The sequence below is a fragment of the Acromyrmex echinatior genome, chromosome 1 (genome assembly GCF_024713525.1).
Source record: "Acromyrmex echinatior isolate Ae372 chromosome 1, ASM2471352v2, whole genome shotgun sequence".
Lineage (NCBI taxonomy): Eukaryota > Metazoa > Arthropoda > Insecta > Hymenoptera > Formicidae > Acromyrmex > Acromyrmex echinatior.
In genome coordinates, this window is record NC_141852.1 from 27255021 (window position 1) to 27277969 (window position 22949).

A 22949-nucleotide genomic window follows, 5' to 3' on the forward strand; every position below is an offset into this window, starting at 1 on the left:
TGAATAATGAATATATGATTATTTTATATCAAGTATTTGCTGAAATATAAATGAAGTAAAATACAATTAAAATTATCTTCGCACTTTTTCAATTATATTCATAATTTAGATGGACAGAATAATACGGAGAACAATCAGCAACAGTTTGAAGCCAGTCATGTGCAGCTTCAGCAACAACACTCTCAAGTACAAAACAATTCTAGTGAAGGCACTTTTAGACATCCACTTCCACCAGGCATTGTTAGGCCCAGAATGCCTATTCAACCGAATGTCTTAATAAGAAATTCCATTGGTATGCATGTAATATTTGTATTTATTAATTTTCAATGTATAAATATTAATTTATTATATTAATTTCCTTGAGCGCGCGAAATTCTAGCCTCATTATTCGTAATTTTTGAACTCTTCTCATTTAAAAATTATCATATTTTTGTATTAAATTTTTCGTCTTAAAATATATTACAAAGAATCTGTCTGTAAAATATTTAACGTCAGTTTTGGGACATCCTGTGTAATAAATCTTATGTTATATAGTATTTAACTATATAGTACCTGCATAAATTATAATAATTGTTGAAACATTCTCTCTAATACTTAAATATTCTTAATCAAATAAAATTAATTAATTATATTATTAACTTTTTTTGTGTAAAATCTTTAATTTTTATATAAAATTTCTGTGTGTGATATATGAATTCAGGAATAAACTCGCGACATCCTGTAGCAGGAAATATTCAAAATCCGATTGATCATCGTACTAGGACGTTACTGCAGAATAGACCCCCAGTAGCTACTAATGTACCTGCTCAACAGCATTTTCAAGCAACTCAAAATCTCCAAATACGAATGCCAGCAACGAGAAATGCCATTTCCGAATCTTATGATATTTTGCAACAACAGAGATTTACAGGTAAATTAAAAAAAATTTTTTACGCAAAACAGTATTTTGAAAGCAATATATTTTTGAAAGAAATAATTTAGACAAAAGTTATTTATTTTTAAAAAAGTGAAATTAATGATTTCACAAAATTTGATTTTTTCTGTATTCTAAAAATTTAATAAATTAAAAAACAAGATATTCCTAATGTTTAATCGTTTTCAATTGTTGTATTGTAAATATAGATAGTGGAAAAAAATTACTAATGTATGTCCTAATTGCAGACCGATATCACAATTGTTTGGTATTATCTTCAAAAAATTTAAATATGCGTGAGCATTTATATTTTTCTATTATTTAAATTTTCATCTTTTTTTATAGCTTTTTATATAAATTATAATTTAAAATGTTAGAAAGTTCTGATGTTACACAACCATAAAAAATTGAATTTACAAAGATTTTAACAAAATAAAAAACCTTTTTTTAGACGTGAATCAGACGCAGAATCAGCGTGTCGCACGAACAGCACAGGACAATTTAAATCAAGGTATTCGTATGAATATAACTCCAGGGATGGTGCGAGCACCACTCGTTCCCACAACAATGAGCGAGACCGTGGGAGTGGTTACTTCAGAAGCATCTGAGATCCCCGACAATGTAACAGCTGAATTGGAAAAGCTAGAGCAGGAAGGAGCCGGTCCAATGGTTGAAGTCGAAGGAGTCAGTGCAATATTGGGAGATTTGGCAGATGATGATGACGAACTGCTTGGTAGGTCTCTTTTTGTGTATTGCATAATAAAATTAAAGAATGTAAAGGAATTTGAATTTCAAAATTTAGAATTAAACAAAATTATCATATATATTTGAGAAAATAATTCACTCCATTTTTTAAATTGATTTATATATATATATATATATATATATATATATATATATTAGGTGTTGGAATTAATTCGTAGCGTTTTTAATGAAAGAATGTTATTTATTTCACACGAGCATTAAAAAATACATTAATGAAAGTACTTCCCATCACTTGTAAAACGAATTAATTCCAACACCTAATATATATACGTGTATATACGTGTGTAAAAAGTTGCCTGCTTTACAATGCCAACATTGCACAACTCAATCACGTTGACATGGTTCAGGTAATGTTGACCTGCACACTATGCAGACTTTGCTTGTAACACACGCGCACGTACACACGCACACGTGCACGCACGCACGCACACACACACACACACACACACACACACACACACACACACACACACACACACATTAATTTTGAAAGAAAAAGTTGGAAACAAATTTCTTATACAAATTAATACAAAATTTAAAACTAAGAATTTATTATTCTTGAAGCTGAAATGGGAGCGGACTTCAACATTCTGGAATATGCGGACCCTGAATTGGACACGATCGCAGGTGGGGAGAAAACTAATATTCTTGATCTGGATCTCGAGCAAGTTGAAGTTGATCCCAAAGACGATAAACAAAAAAAAGAAACTAGAGACGAAGAACAGAAATCAGAATTAACTGGTCCAACCTCTGATATTACTGATTCCTGCTCGACGAGCACGAGTTTGACTCTGACAGAAAATTCCAACGTGTCGACAATAACATCACCACAGGCGACATCACAGACGACATCGCAGGCAATGCAGGCGCAAGTAGTGCAACAACAAATGCATCAGCAAGTACAACAAGCGGCAGCGATGGGTCGGCCAATACCTCCCGGTACAAGGTTGCTTTCACCAGATGGAGCAGTTGGAGTAGTAACTTCCACAAACACAGTAACTGTGAGCTATCCATCGAATTTTTCCGGACATCCGCAGAGATTTTCGCAGGCACATATACAAGGTAAAGTTAAAAAAATTATTTATAACAATATTTTATTTGTTTCTTTTGGAGTTTAAGTATTAGATTATTCTGTAAAAAAATTATATTTTAGAAAAATTTTAAATCAGTTACAGCTATAGTAATCCTATCTTTAATATGATATATAAAATAATTATATAAAATAATAGATATTATTTTGTATATTATGTTTTGTACAAATTTTTAATTTTGATATTTAATATCTATAACATTTATTTTTATTATAGTCTCGCAACAGCAACGGCTGGGCATGCGAGTAGCCGCAGGAATACCAAATATGGCTGGCAGAGTGGTTGCTGTAAATCATATGATTGGTCCACGGATGCCGTTGGCTCCGCCACCACCACCACCGCCACCACCACCCCCTTATCCAGGGCCACCACCGCCATATCCTGGACCGATACAGGTAAATGTCGATGTTTATATTAATTAATCTTTTTGGAAATTCATGCATCGCTTTGATATTTGTTTTTATGTAATTGCGAGAAAATCAAATTAATCACATTAAAATTAAGAGATTAAAGAGCATAATTGATGAATTAAAATGTAAAACATGCTTTTGTTAAATTTTTATACGAAACTCCGTATGAGATAATTGCAAAATGCGCGCGCGCCACACACACACACACACACACACACACACACACACACACACACACACACACACACACACACACACACGTAATATTCTAATAGAAAAAATAAAGATTTATAAGGAAATTCACAAAAAATTTGTGAATAAAATAAACAAAATGATGATAACTCCAATGCGGGACTATATTAATAACTCCACATAAAACTTTATTGATAATAATTAATTACATAATATGGTTTGTTAACGTTTTATAACATATAATTAATAAAATGTTTCATGAGATTGCATGTAATATATGTGTCAGTCAGTTTCGCATATCTGCTAAGTTTATTTAAAAAATATTTTGTGCGGCTGTGTACAGTATCAAATAGAAATAATTTTTCATATTTTGCTAAGCTGCCACTTAAAAATAATAGATATTTTTAGAAATATATGTTAAATAATATTTCCCGTATACAAGTTTTATTTAAAGTATATTTATATGAAAGTTTTTTTTAAATATTAGGTGTTGGAATTAATTCGTAGCGTTTTACAAGTGATGGGAAGTACTTTCATTAATGTATTTTTAATGCTCATGTGAAATAAATAACATTCTTTCATTAAAAACGCTACGAATTAATTCCAACACCTAATATATAAGAGTATGTTTATAAAATAATTTTTCACAATATATTAATAAATCATGAGAAAATTATTTAGTAAAATACGAAAAAAAAGCTTAAATATATAATTTGATTAATATATTTTACTAGACTCTATTAGACAAACGATAACCAATTTATAATTCAATCATGCTTTAATTAGAATAATTTGATCAGAAAGCGAAACTAAGACTAAAAAAATTGCTGTAATTGTAGGCGTAGCTAAATAATAGATCTTACACTTTCAGTGCCAAAACATTTTCTGTTTCGATAGACATTATAAATAATTGCTAATATATATTAAATTTAATATTTTATTCATTAGATGTATTTTTATAATTTTAATCTCTTTTATTTTTTTTTACAATTATAATTTTTATATAAAAATTATAAATTATATAGAAAGATATAATTTGAAAAATATTTAGAAGTTATATTAACTTAAAGTTCTAAAAACAATTATTTTTGAGATATATTTAAAATTGTAATAAGAATTTTTTTTCTTATTTATTTAATTTAATGAAACTTTTGCTCTATTATTCTCGTCATATTTTAATTATGTTTACATAAAACAGTATAAATCTGGAAAATGTTTAAATGGCAATGAAAAGAGTAATGGTAAGAAAATTGGCTAGTGTTTTTGGCCTGGGTGTGCAAGTTTGCAATATGCATTTGGTGTTGGTGCATGTCTAGATGGGACTGTGCCCGGGTGGTGGTGGTGGTGGTGGGCGAGGTATGACGCGGCCCTCAGTTCATATGACGGGGCACCAGGTACCGGTGGCGGGTCCGCCAATGGGACCTGTAGTGCCGCACCCTCACCGAAGACCTTTGCTTCTGCAGGTGAGCGAGATTTGGGGCATTCTAACAAGAAAAAATAAATTGAAATATAAATCTTCATTTTATGTTTAACTTCCGAAGAATTTCTCCCTTTTAATATTTTTTTAGAATGTAATTAAAAAATAAATCTATCTCTTAAGAACATTATATTTTAGAACTTTATATTTTAAGTAAAATAATTAATAGAAAATTATTTATTTGCTTTAATTTATTTATTATAAAATGTAACAAATATTAATAAAATTAAATATGTAAAAGTTAAAATTGATCATAAATTTAATTGAAAAGAATTTTTATATCGACTTTAGTATTTCATTATCTATTATAAAAGTAAAAAAGTTATTAATTTTTATATCTTTTCTCTCCTTTTCTATATTTTTATTATAAATTTTATGCTCCTTTAAATGTTTGCATCCATTCTGCATGAAATTAATTTTACTAACATTGACAAAATCTGTTTTTATTAAATTTTGCTTAATCCTTCTTGAAGCAACATGATGCTTTTTAGAATAATGCTTTTTTATAATCAACGCATCAATGTTGAAATTGTTTGCATGTTTGTGTAGTATTAATTTATAGTAGGCTATGAATTTTTTTATTATTTATATATTTATAAAGATATAAAGATATAAAATATTATTGGAAATGTAAATTCAAATTAATTTGCAATAATGTTTATCCACACATTTTATCTACGTTTATTTTTTTTATGTATATACAAACTTTATTTGAACTATTTACATACATAATAGCTGTAATTTTAGTTAACTTTACAATGTAATATTCAGTCCTAATGCAATAGAAATTTTAGCCTTTAGACCTTCAAAGTAGCACTCCTGGTATCAAAAATCGACCTTGACTGTCAGCAGTCGTGTTCACAGGAGCAGCCATTATTGCTGGAGGAGCTGTTAGAGCAGGAGAAACGAGAACAAGAAAAACAGCAACAGCAGCAGCAGCAGCAACAGCAGCAGCAGCAGCAGCAGCAGCAGCAGCAGCAGCAGCAGCAGCAGCAACAGACCGAAAATGTCACTGGAGGAAGTCTTTTGAGTGACAGCGATTTTGAAAAATTCAAAGCTGATGTTTTGGGTACTACGTCACCTCCTCAGGGTATGGTGCCTGTAATAAGACCACCTTGTACAGCGAGATCACCTTCCACATCTAACACCAACTGGCAGCAAAGTGGCATAGCTACTGATGGAGTGCTAAAGCTAGCAGCGGCGCAAGTGGGATCGAGACAACCAATTGCCACACAGACTCCACCCGAACGTTAGTAGTCTTCTATTAATTATTTTATTGAATAGTTATTTAATGTTAATTAAGAGGGTTTCCTCAGCTTCAAAAAATCGATTTTTTTTTATTACATATTTTGAAAGACTAACATTTCAAGAATGTATATCCGAAGCCATTTAAAAAAATTCGAAATATTGATAAAGTTAGCACGCCGTCTCGTCATCCCATAAGCTGTTACGGAGGAGCGCGCAGCGCAAGTAATAGCATCGGGTCGTTATACAACTGAGTCCTTCATAGTAATTTAAATAAAATTTCATCTTTATATAATAGACACATAATTTTTTTAACCGCTGGTGCTTAAAGTGTTTTTCTGAATCCAGTCATTTTTAGGTTTTATATTCAGTTCTTTTTTTATGTTTTGTTGCACGTGTCATAATGAGTGCAGCAAAAAGTAGTCGGGAATCGAAACGAAGCAATGCACTTCGCAAAGATTTTACAAATCTAAAGTATATTCTTTAATATTAAAAAAACCCGATCCTAATATGCCTTTTCTTTCTTGAAAAACAAATTAGTGAAAATGAACTATTTTTCAAGCCGAGAAAGGTATATACCCTTTTATTACGATAAAAAGTAAATTAAGCTATAAAATAAGTTATATTTAGTGTTTATTAATTTTTATAAAAATTTATCAGAATTTTGTTGAATTTGTTTTCAACGATAAATCTTATTTAAATAAGAAAAATTTTGTAATTTGTTTGATTTATATTTAGAGTTAATGATATTTTGATAATATATTTTAAATTATTAATATTTGTAATGAAGATACATTTAATGAAGACATATATTTTTTTAGATATATTGTATATTATTTTAAATCTATACAATAATTCAATTTATTATATACAATTATATTTGCATTAATTTTTAGCAAGAGTGGCTATGTTTAACATTCCTCAAAAACCGGCACCACCGACTCCACCAGAAAATATTGCTAATGAGCAAGATCGGCAAATTCATGCGAATTATGAGCAATGGCTTAATAATCAGCATCAAATATTAACGCAACAATTAAAATATTATGAGGCAGAGGTTCAAAAACTTCGGAAAATAAGAAAGGTAAATAAAAATAAATTAGTATTATATTAATTAAAATTATCTAAATATTATAGTATTGTTTACTAAAATATATCTTTGCAGTATATATTACTAGATTTTAATCCTAATATTAATTCCTAAATTTTAGTTTGTCCTACATTTTCATATTTCTCATGTTTCTCTATCTTATTTCTCTTCAGTCTCTCAATAGTAAGCAACGTCAGCTTCGTAAATCTGGTAACGAACTGACAGAGACCGATGCTGCTGAACTACAACGGATTTCTTCCGAGCAAGCTATTCTTCAGAAACATTTAGAAACTTCTCGTAAGCAACAGCGTCAACACAGCGTATTGGTTCAAGAGTATCATAACAAACAACAACAACAACGACAAACTCAACCCCAACCAAATGAACCTTGTTCTCCATTGATGTCACCTTCTCAGCATTCTCCGATGCATTCTCCAGCAGCGTTGGTTTCTCAGAGTCCTGGTCCTAGCATGATTCAACATTCACCAGCAACTCCATCAATTGTTCAACATAGTCCAGGCACACCGCTGCTTCAACATAGTCCAGGCAACCCTCAATCGTCTAATCCAGGTACAATGTCACCGCATAATGTTCAGCAACAATCGCCAAGAATTGGCACTCCTCATTCTCAAGGTGATGAAAGTCCATTCAGTCCTGGGCCAATGCCTTCTCCGGGTCTATGCAATCCCAACACTACACGAATGACTTCACCACAACATAGAGCCATTATTGGCGGAAGATTGGCAACTTCTCCTGGTGCTTTTACGCCGGAGACGCGAAATCAACAGTTGATAGTTGATCAGGGTGTGAGAGTTCACAGTTTAACTCAGAGATTTGTTAGACCACCAGAAGGGGCGCAGAGGAGAGGAGGTATCGTTTACAATCCACAGTCAGGACAGCAGCAGTTACTAAATCAACAACAGCATCAGCTGTTACAGAGGCAGCAAATTATTCAGCAACAGCATGAAGGCGTTTCTCAGGATCAAAGTCAAAATACTATTGTTCGGGGGACATTGCAGCGGCAGCAAGTTTTCCAACAACAACAACAACAACAACAACAACATGAAGGTGTTTCTCGACAACAAATTCTTCAACAGAATGATATTTCTCAGGATGGACAGAATCTTATTACTCAAAGAAATTTACAAATGGTTCAACAAAGACAAATTCTTCAACAGCAACAGACTGATATCATTTCTCAAGAAGGACAGAATGTTGTCGTTCAAAGAAATTTACAAACGAGCCGGCAACAAATTATTCAGCAGCAGCAACAAGAAGGTCTTTCTCAGGATGGACAAAATGTCGTTACTCAAAGATCGTTGCAAATAACTCAGCAACGACAGCAAATTCTTCAACAACAACAAATTCTTCAGCAACAACAAACTGAAGATGTTTCTCAGGAAGGACAGAGTTCTATTAATCAAAGATCGTTGCAAGTAGTTTCACAACAGCAACGACAACAAATTCTTCAGCAGCAGCAACAACAGAATGATATTATTCCTCAAGAAAGTCATAATGTCGTTGCTGCTCAAAGAAACTTACAGATGGTGCAGCAGCGACAACAAATTCTTCAGCAACAACAACAAATTCTTCGACAACAACATGAAGTTATTTCTCAAAGTATTTCTCAAGAAGAACAAATTCCTCAAAATTCTATTCCTAGAACGCTACAAATGATTCAACAACGGCAGCAGATTCTTCAACAACAACAGCAGCAACAAGAAGGTACTTCTCAAGATGGGCAAAATATTACTGTTCAAAGACATTTGCAAATAGCGCAACAACGACAGCAGCATGAAAGTGTTTCACAGAATATTTCTCAAGAAATTGGACAAAATGTTCAAAGATCAATACAAATGGCACAGCAGCGTCAAATCCTTCAACAACACCAGCAACATGAAAGTATTTCTCAAGATGGGCAGAATACTGTTGCTCAAAGAAATTTACAAATAGCTCAACAACGTCAACAGCAAATTCTTCATCAACAGCATCAACATGAAGATGTTTCTCAAGATGGCGCTATTACTCAAAGATCATTACAACTGGCCCAACAACGACCACAAATTTTACAGCAACAACATGAAGGTGTTTCTCAATCTGTTCCTCAAGAAGGACAAAGTGCTATTACTCAAAGACCTTTGCAGATGGTTCAACGACAACAGATTCTTCATCAACAGCAACATGAGGTTATTTCTCAAGAAGGACAGACTTCTATTGTTCAAAGATCACTTCAAATGGCTCAGCAACGTCAACAAATTCTTCATCAACAACATGAAGGTGTTTCTCAGGGTATTTCTCAAGAAGGGCAGAATTCTATTGGTCCAAGATCACTCCAAATGGCTCAGCAACGACAGCATATTCTCCAGCAACAACAGCAAAGACAATTCTTGCAAATGCAACAACAGCAGCAGAAACCGCCTAACTCGCCGATGGTGTCTCAGTCATCAAATTCCCCCAATCCACAGCTTCATCAGCAACTTCAACAAAATTATGGTCAACCTCCAAATTCACCTATGGTGCAACAGACAACGATGGGTTCTCCGATGCTTCAACAACAATTAAATCCGGCTTCACAACCTCCTAGTCCAATGAACAGGATTTCACCGATGCTTCATGGTAGCCATCATCATTCTTCAACAACTACTCAACCACCCAGCTCTCCTATGATGCCTAGAAGTCCTATGGTAGCTGGATCTCCTATGCAAATGCAGCGAAGACAGTCTACTGGGAATAGTCCTGCTATGCCAGACAGACCCCAAAGTGTGGAAAATCCTGGAACTCCAAGAACACCTCATACACCTCATACACCTCATAATTTTGTCCAACAAAATACTAATTTAACTGTAACTGCAAGTGATCAGCAACAAATTTCTCAGCAAATTCCTCAACAAGTTTCTCAGGAACAAACTTCTTTATCAGATAATCTTTCTAGAGGTGGAGGAAACTCCAATAATCCCTTAAATCCCATTCCTTTTCTTGATTTTGCGAAGACTGGATATTTTAAATTAGGATTAAAGGGTGGTTCATCAGATGATCAGGACCAGATTCGTCAACAAATTTCTCAAGTTCTTTTACCAGAAAATTCTACTAAAAATGAGAAAAATAATAATAAATCTATAAAACCAATACGATTTCCTAATTTTGGACGATTTGGATGGTTCAAGTTGGGTTTAAGAGGAGGATCGCCAATGTGGTCAAGCAAAGCTGATAGCAGTAAAGGTGGTAAAGGATCGGAAACATCTCAAACGAAAAGAGATCAGTCTACAGAAGAGAAAGCAAATACTTCCATGAATCGGAAAACTGCTAGAATCAGCTCATTAGTCTGTGTCGATTATAATGACTTCGATGATGATTCTCATACGCCGCCACAAGCTTCTCCCACAACTTTAGAGATAAAATCAACTGGTCAAGGCTCTTCATTGACCTCTTCAACTTTAGATAATGGATCTTTAACTTTAGAAAGTCCCGGAGAAAAATTGGAACAACTTCCAGATACGACAGATTATGATGATGACAAAACTATAGTTAATACTGAAGTGACTTTGAGTTCCACAGCTCAACGAGACAGTGATGATATTACCGTGATTGAACAGTTCGGTGACTCAGAACTAGTTGATGTTATTTCAGGAACTTTAGAAGGTGATATGCAAGAAGAATATGTTTTATTCGAACCTGGAATGGTGGTGGATCTTTCTGCTGATAGTAACGATTCTCTTTGTCATGCTTTAGTAAATGATGCTGGTCAAGGTCATGACTTAGTGCAGATTTTAGAGATTGATAATTCTGAATCACAATCAGAAGAACCTATTTTGAGTGACGAAGATTTAGTCCCGTCTCATTCAAGAAATAAAAAGGGTCTTAGACTCGATATAGTGAGGGCCTTTCAGTCTGGAAAAAAGCTAGTCGCTGTAACTGATACTCCTGAATCACCGGATCAAGAAGAACTTCGAGTTGATCCTTCTCCAGGTCCTTATTTAGATCAGTCTCCTGATCAAGAACTTATGGTATCTTTAGTAAGTGATTCTGAAGTGGTTATTATCGATCCTACAACGAAATCGCCTGAAGACAATCTTTCTAAGGGTTCTTGCGATGAAGAGATTGAAAAAACTGATAATAATATACAAACTGATGTTTCTAAAGAAAATACATTTAATGAAGGCTCGATAGATGATCAAACCAAATCTTCAAAACAAAACAAGAGTCCTACAAATTTTATCTTTTCAGATAAATCGTATACCAAAACACCAACTTCAACTATATACCCAACTAATATTAATGTAACAGTCTCAAAATCGTTGGTTTCTTTAATAAATACTACAATTTCTTCAAATTTAATTTCCAATTTAGTTTCTACTAGCTCTAATTCTCAACTAACTCAGGTTTCAATTCAACCAATTGTGACAGAAACTAAAATGGTAGATCAGTTTGACTTAAAAGAAGTTTCCTCGAGTTGTTCTACCAATCAGAAAGGTATTACATTGTCAACGATGGCGAGCATTGTGGCAGATGCAAAAATTGCTGCGAAACTTAGTCAAACTGCTCTGGAGAAAATATCCAATTCTCAGCAAGATAAAGTGAATCCGAAAATCATCTCTGCTAATGAAATACCGAAAATATTATTCTCAGAGAAGCCTTTGACAACTTTTTCGAGTTTATCAAATACAGAATCTCTGAATAATCCCACGAAATTAATATTAAGTGTACAATCAACTTCTGTGACACTCTCGACTCCGAAAATGTCAATTCCAGATTTGTCGAAAAAAGATACTATCTCAAAGAGCAAAGAAAAACTAACAGAAAATCAAGAAAATGAAATGAAAGAAGAGAAAAAGATCCAGGATAAAATTATAGATGAAAATAATTCCTTGAATACATCATCAAATATTTTTTCAGAATCGATTGAAGAGAAGAAAACTGATCCATTAAATACTACGGATGAACTGGAGAGTATGTTAGAAGCTATTCATAATCCTGCAGAAAATGTTGAAAATAAGAATGATATTCCAACGACGACTCTGAAAAGAATGTCACCTGTTACCGATGATTTGTCGCTCGTCAACATTTTGGAAAATGATACTGAACCGGTGGAAAATGATAAAGAACAAATTTCTTCAGATTCTGATATGCAAAAAGTAACAAATAAATCAGAAGAAATCCAAAAAAACATTGAAGAGATTAATGACAAGAACACAAATAAAAAAAATCATCAGGAAGAACAATGTACGGAAATGGAAACTTCCAAACCATTTCTTCAACATTGTTTAAGTGAAGAAAAGGCATTAATAGAGGAATCATCTGATGATATTTTAGATATATTACAAAATATTATTTCATCAAAACCGGAAATGGCAAACAGTAGCGAGTCGAATATTATTTATCAAATGCCAACTCCGTTAGATACTTTGCCTTTAAATATTCTTCAAGACTCTTTAATGGATTTAGAGCAAGAAAATCTTGAAAATGATCAAATTTCTTCAACTGAACCTAAAAATGAAGTAAAATGTCAAAATGCTGAAGTAAAAAAGAGTTCTCCAGCAATGAGTCAAGCTTCCACTTTGATAGTTAATACCGTGGCACAATTGCAAAAAAGCACAACAACAGTTCCTCATTTATCACCACTTTCGAAGCCAACAGAATTGACTTCTAATGTAGCTAACGTATCCCATCAACTGAGAACATTGCTATCATCTTTACAAAGCAATCAAACAACAGTGAATCAAACCGGAGTGGTCACCATGGTTTCTTCAGTGAAATCTGGAAGTGTTTTATCTACCTCTAGTCCCTTGTCGACATTGAATTCATCAAATAATGTTCAGAGTGGAGTTTCGACTTTGACAAGATTAGATCAAGGTCGTTTTCAACCTAATCTGATCAGCAATATTTTGAAAGATACAGAAATGGTTATAAAAGAGAAAAAAGAATTGAAGGAATGTAGCGGAGTTATTACTACAGGTTCAAAAGTTAATAATAGCGAGCAGATCTTCAGGATGACTTCTTCAGCAACAACTTTTCAGACTACTACAGTTTCTAATCTTTCAAGTACTTCTTCGGCTGCAGGTACTTCTAGAAGCATTACAACTTCGATCTCCATCACTTCAAATGCCATGTTGAATGCCATGTTGGCTGGGACTACTTCCTTAAAATCTTCAATTGCTGGTCATGGCCGAAGTAACACAATACCGACTCAATCTGCAGTCAATCTTTTGAGTTCTGTTTTACCATCGACTTCAATACAACGCTCGCAAAATCTTCAAGCAATCCTTCAAGCCAGTTCAGGCTGTTCTACACCCTCTCGAGTACTGGTAAATACTAGTTCAGCCGTAACTAGCTCAATGCAATGTATTAGAACTATTGTGCCACCTTTGGCAACTTCTAGTGGTGTTTCAAGTACGTCCAGTATTCTTCAATCGACTTTATCGCAAGCTCCAAGTCCTCTTTTGACCTCTAATCAAAATCAATTTAAATCTTCTGGTCTTCTACCAATAGAAAAAAATAACGATCTTGAAAATCAATCTACAACAGTAAAAAAAGATCCTGAAGAGTCCAAAATCCAAGAAAAGAGAGAAATAGATCCCAGTAAAAGTTCTTCTAATTCTTTAAGATTAGAGGATTCTCAAAATGTATTACTGAAGCAACTATTGCAAAATACGGCATGTCCTACGACTTCAGGATCATCACAAGGACCCAGTCTGCCAATAGTTCCTTCGCTGGAAGCGCAACTGGCTCGGCCAGTCTTACCTACGCCACCTTCTTTGCTTCCTCAGTTACTGAACGAAACCTCAACACCGAAACCAGTAATAAAACAAGTTCTTGCAAGGGAAACTTCTTTTTTATCGCATTCAGTAACGCCCTTAAAGATTCAAAGTTCACCAACTAAAGAGGAATCTACGAAACCTCCTCTTCCATTACCTAGTTCGATTGCGACACAAAGAGCACAAACTGAAAACTTAAAACAGCAAACAACAAAGTTAGTTCCTACTCCTTCAGCAAGTTCTTCGGGAAATTCTATATCAAATCAACCAGTTTCTTCAACAATAACAACGACAAAAACGTCTCCTAATATTTCTACGAATTTGCAAGAAACTTCTGTAAGTCAAAGCAAACTGAATACTGGCATGAGCGGAGAAGGGCTTCAACCCCAACAACGCGTTACTGTTTCTAAACATGCTTTGCAAAATAAACCAGTGGCAACCTCTGGAATAGCTTCGAAGAGCGTCCAATTAGCGACCAGTAACTCTAATAACGTATCTGGATCACAAATTCAAGTCCAAACACAATCTCAAAACCAAGCTCCTGTTGTGCAGAAGCCAACAGTGGCACAACAACAAGTTCCTTCTTCTTCGACTACTCCCGTTCAACAACAATCTGTTCAGCAACAAGTGCCTCATAGTCATGGAACTGTCGCGGTTCCACCACAAACCGTTATGGGGTCCGTTACCCCATCAGGTTCCAATACAGTGCCTTTAGTCGAGGTTAAGAAAGAAATTGGTCTTGAGGATGTTTTGTCCACTGTTGCCACATCAGCCAGTCAGTTGCAGACGGATACCAAAGAATTTCTCACTACCAAAGAGGAACTCATAGATGGAGCAATGGATGATAAAACTGGTAAGTAATTTTTATATATCATATAAAAATTATGCATTTCGCGGGTTTCGTTCGTGTCCAGATCCATTCTTGGAATGTCAACGTTTCGTGAACCTTGTACCACGATCCTTCATCAGGACGAGGAGCAACCTGATCAGTATCAGACAAGATTCACGAAACGTTGGCATTCCAAGAATGGATCTGGACACGTGGGAAACCTGCGAAACGCATAATAGAAAGCACACGTGGAAGCCTCAAGAATATTTATCATATTACTTTGTTTTAACATATTACTATTTTTTATTTCTTATATTTATTTATGTTATATTTATTTATGTATTTCTATTATTTTATATTAGAAAGAAATGTGTATAATATATACTTCTTTTATTACATATATATTGTGTTATATCGTATTTATTTCTTAAAATAAATACGATATAATATAAAATTAAATTATATTACAAAGATTGTAAATGTAATATTAAGATTTTATTAAATCAAATTAATAACAAATTGTAACAACATGGCGTCTGGAACGCTTTAGATCTTAAGAAGTTGAAGAGGAGACAATACCAACAAAAGAGAAAGCAAAGCCAGGGAAAGGATGCCGTAACTGCACCTCAGAAAAAACGTTCCCGTAAAGTCTCGCGCCTCGATGAGGATTATGACACATTTGTGGACAATTTAATGACCCAATTACGACAACTTCAACCGATGGCGGTTCTGGAACCCCAATTGAGTCGTAATTATGGGGTATGTCCGATTTTCGGTTGCGGAGATCTTGTTAAGATTGGAAGTCAGAAAGATTATAACGCTAGAATTGGCGATTTGATTGGAAATTATGGATCAGCCAGTTTACCTGGAATTTCTGACCATTATAATACACAGCCATTTGGAGAATTAGAACCTCTGCCACCTCAACAACCCTCGACTACGCAGAGAGGATTTTATGATCAAGAATTTCCGCCTTTGAAGTTGGACGATAGTAAGCAATTATTTATTATATTTATATTTTATAATATTGATATATATTATTATAAAATTATAAACAAATTTACTGTTAATTATTTCAATTGTGTGTATGTAAAAAGTTTATAAAATTAAGAAAAAAAGTGGAAGAGGGAAAATAAAAAAAAAAGGAAAAGAAATAATAAGAATATAAGAATATGGAAGAAGAGAAGAAAAATATTATTAAAATAGTAAAAATAATATAAAATGAACGAAAAGATAATATAAATATAACTTAATACATTCATAAGAGAAATAATAAAATACTTAAATTCTTTATACAAAAACATTACGTAAAAATGTTCTTTTGTAGCTGATGATAAGAAAGAGAATATGACGACTAATCGCGACGTGGACTCTCCTGATACCATTGTGAGTTCGTCTTCACCTGAATGTGTTATACCAGAATTTATGCACCGTTTTCCTGGACTGCGATTGATTGAGGAAGAATCGGATGAAGAAGCAGAATGGCTGAAACGTGTGTCACCCGTTATACCTCTGATTTCACCAATTCCAATCAAACTAAAGCCTGTTTACTTAAAAGATGCAGCTAAACAAGACAAGGAGAATTTTGGAATGCCCAAGTATGTATATTTATTTTTATTCACAGTATATAATATATTTTATATATATATATATATATATATATATATATATATATATATATATATATGAAATATTTTTTATGATATTATATAATTCTTTAGGCTTGGCAAATCTCCTCCGATTCCTTTACGAGAAAGCGGAAATGTCACTGTGACCTTAACTTTGAATAGTCAGGCTGCCGATGATATAATGGGTGTACTTAAAGATCTTGCTAATATTCTGAACATAACACCGCCTGCTGGTTATCAAATAGTTGAACGCACCACTACTCCTCCTAGTCAGAAATTAGGACTATACAGGACAAAAGGGAAGGACGGCAAAGAGGGTAGTACGTAATTTAATACAATGATTTTATTTCGTAATATATAATATAATATCTATAATATTTCGAAAAATATTTATGATAAAAAAAATTTATACAAGAATATATAAGAAAAAGAAAATATGTAAATTATGAAAAAAGTAGTTATTGGCATTAAAATATAAATAAAATAATAAATAAAATCCAGAAACTTTAATTATATATATAAGATCAAAACAAGATTTTTAAAAAAATATATTAATCCATCTTTCAGCTCCAATCGATATACAAAGTATTCTAAATGGTGCGGCAAAATTCTGTCGTCATTGTGATGTTGTGATCCTTAACAGTTTAATTCGAAAAAAAGTATCGGATCTACCATTCTTGAGCAAAGAGGAAGCTGAACCGGGCGATGAACTTTGCTTCTGTTCAGCGGCTTGCTATATGCAATTTGCGCTCATGCATCGAACACCTTCTAATACTCAAGATAAGGTACATATACAAGAAATCTATACAAGAAATATTCTGAATTATAAAAATAAATGAAAAAATATTTTAATTTCAATGATTTTATTCTATAATAAATCATATCGTAATTAAATTGCAAATAATTTATAAATAGAAACAGAATTATAGCTATTTTACAATTAACTTATACTATATAAAATTTGTAAGATAATTATATTAAATATACCAATAATATATTATTATTAATGCACTTACGATATTTATTATTAATTTTTGATAGTTAGAAAAATATTTTTTATATGAAAAAAAATATATATTAGGTGTTGGAATTAATTCGTAGCGTTTTACAAGTGATGGGAAGTACTTTCATTAATGTATTTTTTAATGCTCATGTGAAATAAATAACATTCTTTCATTAAAAAACGCTACGAATTAATTCCAACACCTAATATATTATATTTACTACTACTGCTGCTACTATTATTACTACTACTACTACTATTACTACTACTACTGCTACTGCTACTACTACTACTACTACTACTACTACTGCTGCTGCTGCTGCTGCTGCTGCTGCTGCTGCTGCTGCTGCTGCTGCTGCTGCTGCTGCTGCTGCTGCTGCTGCTGCTGCTGCTGCTGCTGCTGCTGCTGCTGCTACTACTACTACTACTACTACTACTACTACTACTACTACTACTACTACTACTACTACTACTACTACTACTGCTACTACTACTACTACTACTACTATCACACACACACACACACACACACACACACACACACACACACACACATATAATTCTATTATTTTGCAGGCTGCAACAATAGTAGATCATCTATGTCATAAAACAGAAGCAAAAATGTTGGAAGATGATTTGAAAAGTCTGAAGAAATTTCCCATTAAACAGCAACAACAGCAGATGGAGAAATTTGAAAATATGGAGATTATTAATGAATCAACAACAGAGATCAAAGTGAAAATTGAGAAATTGGATAATGTCGACAGTGCAGACAACGACGAAAAGCGATCAAAGAAACATTCAATTAGTGAAGAAATTGGTGATTCTATTGAGCCTCAACCACCTGCGAAAATTTGGAAAGGATTGAAATATAAAACATGGTCGATAGGAGCCATGCAACCTTTAACTAAATTTAAGAAACCCACTGATAGAGAAATTACCGAGGTAAATAATTAATTTAATTACTTAATAATTATTTGGAAAATTTATATGAATAATTTTACACACACACACACACGCGTGTGTATATATATAAAATTTATTACTTGAAAATTACTTAAAAATCACTTAAATATCAAAAGATGTTTTTATGTTATGTATGAATTTATATAGGTTTGTTGATTTCTGTAATATTTAATAAACAAAATTTTAATGTAAAATTGTACATTGAAGATAAAAATTGAATTTTCTTCTAGATGCTATTTCGTATGGGAATTGCAGTAGCTCCCGCAAAAGCCGAAGATACCCGTCGTTGCGTATTTTGCAAGAGTCAAGGCGATGCAACAGCCGATGGACCAGCTCGATTACTCAATTTTGACGTGGACAAATGGGTACATCTCAATTGTGCATTATGGTCTAATGTAGTGTATGAGGCTCAGAGTGGCGCGCTTATGAGATTGGATGAAGTCCTGCAGAACAATCTTGTACAGATTTGCATCATTTGCGAAAAATCTGCTGGTACTGTTAAGTGCTATAAGCCAAGGTGCACTAACTGGTACCACCTAATATGTGCCATTAAAGACGGTTGCGGTTTTTATAAAGATAAGGTAATCAAATAATTTGTAGGGTAATAGTATGTTAGCCAATTGTTCCGCTTAGATGTATAATAAAAAAATTCATAACAAAGTATTCTAGCAAAAGATGGACGCCTGTGTAAAAAAACAGCTTTAAAATTTATAAAACCAGCAATTTTGGGCGCAGAAACTTTTTTACCTCTCTCTCCTGCATTGCCGGAGAAATTTCAGTCTAAAATTAAATGTCTAAACGGAACATGTTGTACATTAAAGATAAGATAAAAATAAGAACTTAAAAGAGTATTCTCAGTACAATCAAGTTCTACTTTTTTAATTTTCATAAGTTTTTTTCTAAATTTTTTATTCTTTCTGATTTTTATTTTCTTTTTCTTATGCAATTTTAAATATAATCAAAATTTTCTTCCAGACTATGGCTTGTCCTCAACACCTTATAAAAGATAAAGATAAAGAACTAACTACCCTTTCTGTTTACCGTCGCGTCTATGTTCAACGTGATGAAAATCGTCAAGTCGCTGCGGTGATGCATCATTCTGACAATAAACATTTACTTCGTGTGGGTTCTCTTATCTTTCTTAGCGTCGGTCAACTACTTCCTCATCAATTGCAAAACTTCCATACGCCCAACTATATTTATCCGGTGGGCTACAAAATCGTGCGTTTCTACTGGAGTATGCGAAGACCTAATAAACGTTGCCGCTATGTTTGCTCGATCCACGATGTCTCTGGTCGTCCGGAATTTCGTGTCCTAGTTCAAGAACCTCTTCAAGAAGATGTTGAACTGAGAGACGCTACTCCGCGAGCAGTTTGGAGCCGAATCTTGGAACCATTGGCAGAATTGAGGAGAAGTACAAACTCTGTACAATTATTCCCGAGATACGTTTCGGGAGAAGATCTGTTTGGTTTGACAGAACCAGCAGTAGTGCGGGTACTGGAAAGCTTGCCTGGAATTGAGACTTTAACCGATTACAGGTAGGAACCAAATGTTATTTTGAAATTAATTTAGATGAATGATCAACAATTATTTTTGTATGATACGTTTCAATTTTTACTTTTGTTACTAGCTTTTGCAGAATATTAAGTTTCTCAGAAAGCAATAATAATGAATTTATTTTTAGATTTAAATATGGTCGTAACCCGCTATTGGAGTTGCCTTTAGCCATCAATCCAACAGGAAGTGCACGTACGGAGGCACGTTTACGCAACCAGCTTCCGTGGAAACGACCGCACACGCAACGCACAGGGGGCTTTGCTTCACGTGGAATGCCATTTGGTTTGCCAACCTGTGGTGCTGCCGCAACAATGGGAGGTGGAGTCTCCTCAACATTAGTTGCAGCGGCTGCTGCTGCCGGCGAAGCCGCTTCCTGTCCATATTCGAAACAATTCGTACACTCCAAGAGCTCACAATATAAGAAGATGAAACAAGAATGGCGTAATAATGTTTATTTAGCAAGATCAAAGATTCAAGGTCTAGGATTATACGCAGCGAGGGATCTGGAGAAGCACACGATGGTGATCGAATACATTGGAGAGATTATTAGATCAGAGTTAGCAGAAACAAGGGAAAAACAATATGAAGCTAGAGTAAGTATTGAAACTCCTTCGATTGTATTTTGTTAATTATTCTTACTATACTATAAAAACTAATTATTTTATACACATACACATACACGTACACGCACGCACGCACGCACACATATATGTATATTAGAATATATTCATATATTTGTTTATTACAGAATCGTGGTATATATATGTTCCGATTGGATGAAGAACGAGTAATAGATGCGACTTTATGTGGTGGTCTCGCTCGCTACATTAACCATTCCTGCAACCCAAACTGTGTCGCTGAGATCGTTGAAGTTGAGCGCGATTTCAGAATTATTATTTTTGCCAAGCGTCGAATTTCACGTGGCGAAGAGGTAATTATACGTTTCTTTATATAAGAAAGATAACTTAAGCATTTTATTTTAATATTATTTGTCCTATTTAAAAATTATAAGTCCCCATGTATGAATCCTTTTTATCTTAAATATTGTATTTATTTTTTTATAGTGTTACATTATATTTATTTTCTTTTGCAGTTGGCATATGACTACAAATTCGACATCGAAGACGACCAGCACAAGATTGCATGCGCTTGCGGCGCACCCAATTGTCGTAAGTGGATGAATTAAACAAATTATGATACAGAGAAGAAACAGGAAATGAGAAGTAAAGAAGAAAACTCAATTTCTCCATCCTGCCTATTGTTATCATTGTTGCTATGTTATATAAGGTAGGAAGTTGTATAGAGATAATTTTCTGCGTGGGGGGTAAATGATAAGATATATATATGTATATATATATTTTATATATATATATATGTATATGTATATATATATACATATAGTGAAAACATATTCTATTAAATATATAAATACAAAGTTTATATTATATATCTATTTGTACATATATTATATAGATATATGTAATATATAGGTATATATTATATATATCTATGTTTATGTATATTATATATGTTAAACACATAGATATATATATATATATATATATGTACACTACATAAATATAAGACAAGCACTAGGCTATTGTAATTTGATTTGTAAAGTGCCATTGCGCAATATTAATTAACAATTAACCCAGGATTTACTTCTCTATTATAATAATATTGAACAATTCATTAAAATATGATTTGATAGTAGTAGAGATTATCAAACAACGTAATGAAATTATATAATATTCCTCTCAATTTGTTCAGAAAAAATTCTATATTTTTTTGCAATTATATTACGTAATTAAGAATTATAATGTTTAAATTTAAGTTCAAACAAAGAAACTGCTAGAGAACAAATTATATGTGTAAGTATGTTATCTATATAAAGAAAAATTTTAAAAACTTGAAAATTAACTTACAAAGAGAGGAATATGTATTATACATATTAAAAAATATGCACCTTTGTTTTTATAAATAAATAAATTAATTAAATAATTGTAATATATTTTTGGCTTTTTTACTTGGAAAATGGATTAAAAAAATTAATTTGTTTTCATAATAATTTGCGCGAGAGAGAAAGAGAAAGAAAGCGAGCGTTAAGATAAATTTTCTTTAGTTTGTAGGAGTGATCCAGGGTTACAAACTAAAGGATAAATAAATCGAAGAAGTTGTGGTGCTAATCAGAGTCGCCATCACATTCCTCCAAAGTGTTGTATAATATTATAGTTATCATAAGAGAAAATATCGAATGCTTGTATATTGTATACGAGATGAGAAAAAAATATTGAAAGATAGGGAAAAGGAAAAATGGGTTGTATGCGACAGAAGATAAAGAGAATTTCAATCTTTGTGCTTTTGGTCCGATGATGATTTGTTGTAATATAAAACGTTTATATAATTATTATCATCATCATGTATAATTATAATGATATAGACACACGCATACCGTGTGTATCGCACTGTTTCTGTATATAATATATATATATATATATACATACATATATATATATACACACACACATATATATATTATACAAAGTAGTTTTATTTTCGAATCACCCAATATATGTATGTAAAGCGCAATGAGAAAATCTGAGGCGATTTGGAAGAATTATATACAATTATTATACCAATTTCATTATGCGACTGATTTTTAATAAAAAAATATTCCCTTCCATCTTTTTTAATACCCAACTTTTTGTTATATTGCAGAATTAGACTATCCACATAAGAACATCTGTAATATGTTATATTATATTAAGTATTAATCATAAACAAAAGTCTAAACGTAACATCAATGCACAAATAAATATTAATGTTGAATATTATGATTTTTTTTGTGCGGCGATGTAAATTTACTGTTATATTAGGTGTTGGAATTAATTCGTAGCGTTTTTTAATGAAAGAATGTTATTTATTTCACATGAGCATTAAAAAATACATTAATGAAAGTACTTCCCATCACTTGTAAAACGCTACGAATTAATTCTAACACCTAATATATAGACTTTAATTTAAGATTCAG

At 32.9% G+C, this 22949-nt stretch overlaps 1 protein-coding gene and 1 pseudogene across 12 annotated transcripts in view; both read left to right on the forward strand.

Moving 5' to 3' along the window:
• LOC105148205 (uncharacterized) overlaps positions 1 to 22562 on the forward strand; it is a 41139-nt gene extending 18577 nt beyond the window's left edge. For 4 of the 12 annotated variants that reach the window (XR_015546973.1, XR_015546968.1, XR_015546974.1 and 1 more), the window contains 20 exons: positions 110 to 292; positions 701 to 910; positions 1365 to 1646; positions 2243 to 2740; positions 2986 to 3164; positions 4688 to 4834; positions 5698 to 6097; positions 6990 to 7177; positions 7357 to 14788; positions 15315 to 15755; positions 16092 to 16362; positions 16486 to 16712; positions 16960 to 17177; positions 17972 to 18340; positions 18592 to 18942; positions 19337 to 19899; positions 20046 to 20511; positions 20667 to 20849; positions 21012 to 21205; positions 22041 to 22562. Coding sequence is in view for 1 of the 12 variants with exons in the window: in XM_087411975.1 (XP_087268101.1) it covers positions 110 to 292; positions 701 to 910; positions 1365 to 1646; positions 2243 to 2740; positions 2986 to 3164; positions 4688 to 4834; positions 5698 to 6097; positions 6990 to 7177; positions 7357 to 14788; positions 15315 to 15755; positions 16092 to 16362; positions 16486 to 16712; positions 16960 to 17177; positions 17972 to 18340; positions 18592 to 18942; positions 19337 to 19899; positions 20046 to 20511; positions 20667 to 20849; positions 21012 to 21104 (12701 nt within the window). In the remaining 11 variants the exon portion in view is untranslated. Of the gene's footprint in view, positions 1 to 109; positions 293 to 700; positions 911 to 1364; positions 1647 to 2242; positions 2741 to 2985; positions 3165 to 4687; positions 4835 to 5697; positions 6098 to 6989; positions 7178 to 7356; positions 14789 to 15314; positions 15756 to 16091; positions 16363 to 16485; positions 16713 to 16959; positions 17178 to 17971; positions 18341 to 18591; positions 18943 to 19336; positions 19900 to 20045; positions 20512 to 20666; positions 20850 to 21011 lie in introns of all 12 variants that reach the window. The other 8 variants (XR_015546972.1, XR_015546971.1, XR_015546975.1 and 5 more) reach the window with 8 other exon arrangements.
• LOC147911114 (small nucleolar RNA SNORD36) lies at positions 12638 to 12691 on the forward strand (annotated as a pseudogene).
• Positions 22563 to 22949: the final 387 nt, after the last annotated feature.